Here is a 6,000-nt window from a genome sequence, read left to right as displayed (position 1 = left end):
TGAGCGCTATTACCATCAAGTAGGCTTGGGTTTTGCTGTGGCGTTGTAATCCCATGACTCTGGATCAGAACTGTTTTTTTATTTTTGGTTTTAACCCTATCCCAAACCTTAACCCTTACCTTAACCATTCGGAATGTGTGCCTAAGCTTAACCCTTAACTTCGAAGTTTGATGTTTGGAGAAATGGAATGATAGAGAGCAGCGGTAGCAACAAAAACACATCGAAATTTGACCTTTGGAGCAACTTCGAAATTTGACGTTTGGAGAACGTGGATGAACATCAAATTCTGCTGTGAGACTGTGCAAGCTTGTTGCCATTTCAACCCTTGTCCTATAAATAACAAAGCTGAAGCGTTTTAGTGATCGGTAATGACAGGGTTTGCCATATTTAATGTAAGCCATGTTGCCCCCAGCCCTCCACACACACACCCCACCCCCTGGCAGACAAGTTGTGGACAGGTCTCCGTTAATTGCTGTCCCACTGATTGATAGATTACAGCCTGAGAATGGAAGAGGCTGGGAGGAGGAAGCTCTCTCCCCCCCTCTCTCCCCTCTCTCTCTCTTTCTCTTTACAAAGGCAGCATCAAACATGTATGCCCTTGTTGTTAATACCTCCTTTACCCCCCACCCACACCATTAATTAGCAGTGAAATAGCTGCAGGAGCCAAGTTATTGACACTGCAACTGAAGTTTGTTTGGATGGATGAAGTTCAACCCCAACAGTACGTACAGTATATCAGTGGTTTCACTTGTTTATACTGTCTATAGATTTTGGGGCGGCAAGTAGCCTAGTGGATAGAGCGTTGGGCCAGTATGCTGGATCAAATCCCGAGCTGACAAGATAAAAATCTGTCGTTCTGCACCTGAACAAGGCATTTAACTCACTGTTCCCCAGTAGGCCGTAATTGTAAATAAGAATTTGTTCTTAACTGACTTGCCTAGCTAAATAAAAACAGAATATGAGAATTGGCACAGACCCGTCAAGGGCTTTGGAAATGGGATGGACACTGTTTCGCAGGAGATATTGCATGTGATTGGCCTATATGCCCATATTCTTGTATTTAAAAATACTTTGGTTTGAAAGAATTTGTGCAAATCTGTCTTTGAAATATGTCTATAGTCTACTAAAGGCACAAGCTGGGTGCTTGGCATCTTGCCTGTAGGCTACATTTGAAATAGAAAAATATAGAAAAAATGCATTGAAATTCAATTGGATATGCCCTAAGGTAATACAACTAAAGTTCTCCAAATGCAGAATAGGGACACTGTAATTAGGTAGTTAACGAGCAATGCAGTTTTTCATCTGCCAACCAGCCCCGTTCCTCCTCAATCCCCTCCACGCCTCTGCTCCTCTCACACTGGCTCTGTGAATTCGCCCGAGGAAACATATTGTGGGGGGAGTTGTTGTGACGTCACTCACCGGGAGAGCACAGAGCAGGGAGAGAGAAAGTCGCGTCTGTAGACTTTATATGCGGTTGCCTGACGAAGAGAACCGGAAAACCCGAAGAACTGGCACTGAGATCAGGGATGGTGAGGCCGAAATATACTTTGTCATCATCATCACTAACTGACAAATGTATCGAAATCCCGAAGTAGATCAAGGATCTTAACGGAAGACGGTCTATTGCGCGTTTGTTTTAGTTTTGTTTTATCTGATAAAGGTCGGGAGGTATCGTCTCCAAATCTAAAGAGATGCGAGCATCTTTCATGATCTACATGTAGATCAACTAAGAGGAGAGGTATCCACAGATTGTGAGCTATCCCTGTGCGTAAAATGGCAAGCGTGCTATCTGGCTGAAACTAAACGGAAATATAGCCCTACTGCATAGCGACATGGTGGTGCTGCCAGCTTCTGAGTCTATTCCTGCGCGGGAGTTGTGTGGAACATTTACTGGAGGAGAGTGGTGATCAGCGCACCGAATTACCGTATCCGCGCGCAGCAGTCAGAGAGAGGGAGCGAAGAGAAAGCTGCCTGTGAGCCTGCCGTGACCGAGTCACGGACGAGGGGGTGAAGTGGTAGTGGGAATGCCAGCACTTCAAACGATGGGGGTTTAACAGCCCCGCTTCATACTGAGGCACCCCACACTTAAATGTTGACCCAGCACTGAGTCCTTTTCCACGGGCGGGATCATCTATGTTTCCCCTTCACCTGACGGATTGACAAGTATTTGTATCCGTCCCAGCTATTTCCGAAGCGAACTAAAGGGGGATTTATTTTGTGTTTTCCACAAAACAGCCTATTTTCTCTTATTTTTGGGGGGAAGTAGTGAGAAGCATTGCGCTGGAAGGGAGCAGAATAGAAGGCTGTGTGTGTCTCTGAAGACTTCTGACTTATCTCCTCGGGTGTTTGAATTAAGTCGTCGCCACTCACCAGCCAGGATGCAGCTTCTCAGAGTTGCCTGGGCTTTAGCGGGAGCGGCAATCTGTTGTTTTGTTATTCTTCTCATCCACTCACGCTTGCTCAAAGAAGGTAATTGTTTATGTAACTGATTTCAGACCATTATATAATGGTGTTGTCATATTACATAGCTCTGTTTTCATGTCGCCTGCCTGAACTGTAGCCCACTCACTGTCTTTCATAATATATTATATCGAGTCTCATAGCCCTACAAAAGAGCTTCGTGCAGAAGGCGTCTTTGGCTCTCATGCTTAATCAACTTTGCCATGGCGTAAACCTGCTGGATTTGACCCCAGGCCCCCAAAAATACAATTGATTCGATAATATGAATATCTATCTATTTGATGAATGTGAACAATTCTATGGTCTGATTGTCACCAGCAATGCTAATGTCAACAAGTTATAGACCTATCCAATTAATCCAATTATATTTATTATATATATTTTTTGTAATTTACCCACAAAAAAGAACAGAAGATAAATACATTGATACTGTATATAACGTTACTATATGGGTGGTAGTATCCCGTTTCAATAGATAGTGTGATTTATAGTTGAGTTCTTCAATAGATGGCACTATAGTCTAGCTTTAAGGTAAGGCTGAGGACAAACCCTTATGTCCTCGTATTATCCGCTATTATTCTTGTTGTCATGGCTCGTGCCATGGCCACTGGATACAATCCAACCTTGCTAAACGTTCATTCACCTTATGGTGAAGCTCTTGCTACAAATCTTAGTGTTGCCCTCTGCTGTATTGCTATTTAGTTTTTATTTTGGCCTGCGTTAATGTAATTTCTAAATGTAAAATTGAAACTTTTTTTACTGCTTTCAAGACAATTAATTGGTTTTCATTTGGACAAATTTTCCAATTGTTTTATTGATTTCAGTTTTAATGACCTCTGGCAGAATTTTTTTTATTATTTTTTTACAGCCACCACCATTCAAGCTGTCACAATTTGTTGCAGCTTGAAATACTGTAGATAGCCTATATGATTGTATTTAGTCATAACTCATTAAATGCATCCTCAAAGTAGGAAACCAATGTGATTGCAGTGTATTCAGACATACTTATTAAGTTGGTATAAAAGGCCTCTGGTAATGTGGTTTACCAATGTCAAATCCAGTGGTATTTTGGGTTAAAGCTTTGAATAGACATTCTATGCACAAACTGCCATGCCTTTTCTCTCATGTCTGGCGTGAGGCTAGGGGCACTGTTTGTGTGTGGGTGTGTGGCAGGCAGCAGGGTCATTAGGTTACGACTCGGCCAGGCTCCTCTCCTCACTGTCAGTAGAAAGGCAGGTCAACTGGTGGCAAATGGTCTCTCTCTCCATGGCATCTCTGTGCCACATGGTGGAAAGAGAAATTCATGCGTGCCAAGTGTGAAAGACCTTTCCTGTTAGTCTTGTGCCTACAGGGCTAAAAGGGCTGTCAGGGCTTTGAGATCTGACTACAGCCCAATAATCAACATCCACCCGACTAAACTCCATGTTGCATGTGATAGGCCAGGGCCATGGTATTCTTCCGGAATGGGAATGTGTTAGGCAGCCTATCATAGGCCGTGGTATTCTTCCGGAATGGGAATGTGTTAGGCAGCCTATCATAGGCCGTGGTATTCTTCCGGAATGGCAATGAATGCACAAATGCAAAGTATCTTATCCTTCCTGGTCAATGAGTTTGTGATCGTGACCAAGGCTATATTTGTCCACGTTCAATAGCATTTTGTTGATATCATTATATTGCTTTCCACAGCACAAAAATAACAAATTGGTTAGCAAACATGTATTTTATGTCTTGTAGTCTTTGGTTATTTTGATCATGTCGTTTTCTTTATTATATCAGAGGTTTGGAATTGTAAGTCTATTGTGGGAGGTATTTATTTTATTGAAATCTATGCAAGGAAGCAGGAAGAGGCATACAAAGGAAGCTGGGCCCATGTTCCCTTTGTGCTGTTAGAATAGCCAAGGTCAAAATGCACGGTAGGCTACAGAATAAAATACACGCTGCTGATATAATGAATTCATAAGAACTGCATTAATGACAGTCTATTGGGGCCAGAATAATAAAAAGGCAGCTATAGTAAGTAGTGCAATATGATTTTGCTAGTAGCACAATCCTTTGTAATGTTCTCTGTCTAAATGAAATATTTACACATCTGTTTGCATTGAATGTTACCCAACCCTAAAATGTATTTTTTTTGCAAATTAAATAAATGGGTGCTATTATTTAGCTTCCCCAGCATGATAGATGCCTAACATATACAGGCAGGCAGGACTCTATATAGACTGCATTTGGAAAGTATTCAGACCCCTTCCCATTTTCCCCATTTTGTTACATTACAGCCTTATTCTAAAATTGATTTACCATCTCTGCAGCACTCCACCAATCAGGCCTTTACGCTAGAGTGGCCAGACGGAAGCCACTCCTTAGTAAAAGGCACATGACAGCCCACTTGGAGTTTGCCAAAAGGCACCTAAAGGACTCTCAGACCACAAGAAACAAGATTCTCTGGTCTGATGAAACCAAGATTGAACTCTTTGTCCTGAATGCCAAATGTCACATCTCTAAGAAACCTGACACCATCCCTAAGGTGAAGCATGGTGGTGGCAGCATCATGCTATTGGGATGGTTTTCAGTGGTAGTGACTGGGAGACTAGTCAGGATCAAGGGAAAGATGAATGGAACAAAGTACACAGATATCCTTGATGAAAACCTGCTCCAGAGTGCTCAGGACCTCAGACTGTGGCGAAGGTTCACCTTCCAACAGGACAACGGCCCTAAGCACACAGCCAAGACAACGCAGGAGTGGCTTAAGGACAAGTCTCTGAATGTCCTTGAGTGGCCCAGCCAGAGCTCTGACTTGAACCAGATTTGAACCCGATCGAACATGTCACGTCCTGACCAGTAAAAGGGGTTATTTGTCATTATTGTTGGTCAGGGCGTAGCAGGTTTTGTGTGTTTGGGTATTGGGTTTAGGTTCTAGTTTTCCTATTTCTATGTGGGTTTTGGCAATGATCTCCAATTAGAGGCAGCTGGTTGTTGTTGTCTCTAATTGGAGGCCATATTTAGTTGTGTTTGTTTTGACTTGTGTTTGTGGGTGGTTGTTTCTAGTATAGTCTGTGCACCTTACTGGAGAGTTTTTGTTGTTTGTTTATTTTGATTAAGTGTTTTCTTTAATAAAATAAGAAGATGAGCACTTTACCCGCTGCGCCTTGGTCCAATCCTTACGACGCCTATGGCAGAACCACCCACCAAAAAAGGACCAAGCAGCGGAAGAAGGAGCAGCAGGAGAGCTATTTGGAGTCATGGACATGGGAGGAGATCCTCGATGGTAAGGGTCCATGGAGCCAGGCTGGGGAGTACCAGCGCCCGAAGGAGGAGATGGAGGAAGCAAAGAGGGAACGACGGAGGTATGAGGCATTATACCCTTCATTTCAGGAGGTGAGGAGGCAGCCCCACAACATTTTTGGGGGGGCATACGGGGAGTTGGGCTAAGTCAGGGGGGAGCCCTGACCTAACTTCCCGGGCGTACAGGAGAGAGCCGTGGAGCAAAAAGGAGCCAGTCAAGGAATCAAGCGAGGAGCTTGACGCGAGATTCCGGAGAGA

At 43.5% G+C, this 6,000-nt stretch overlaps 1 protein-coding gene across 2 annotated transcripts in view; it reads left to right on the top strand.

Annotated features, from left to right (window-relative positions):
* The first annotated feature begins 1,437 nt into the window (after window positions 1-1,437).
* tafa5a (TAFA chemokine like family member 5a) overlaps window positions 1,438-6,000 on the top strand; it is a 134,773-nt gene continuing 130,210 nt past the window's right edge. For both annotated transcript variants that reach the window (XM_082963795.1, XM_082963796.1), the window contains exon 1: window positions 1,438-2,469. In XM_082963795.1, the coding sequence (XP_082819921.1) occupies window positions 2,379-2,469 (91 nt within the window). In that variant the 5' untranslated portion in view covers window positions 1,438-2,378. The remainder of the gene's footprint in view (window positions 2,470-6,000) is intronic.

The sequence above is a fragment of the Salmo salar genome, chromosome 17, assembly GCF_965601325.2.
Source record: "Salmo salar chromosome 17, fSalSal1, whole genome shotgun sequence".
NCBI lineage: Eukaryota > Metazoa > Chordata > Actinopteri > Salmoniformes > Salmonidae > Salmo > Salmo salar.
The sequence above is the reverse complement of the archived record's forward strand: the minus strand, read 5'-3'. Positions and strand labels throughout refer to the sequence as shown.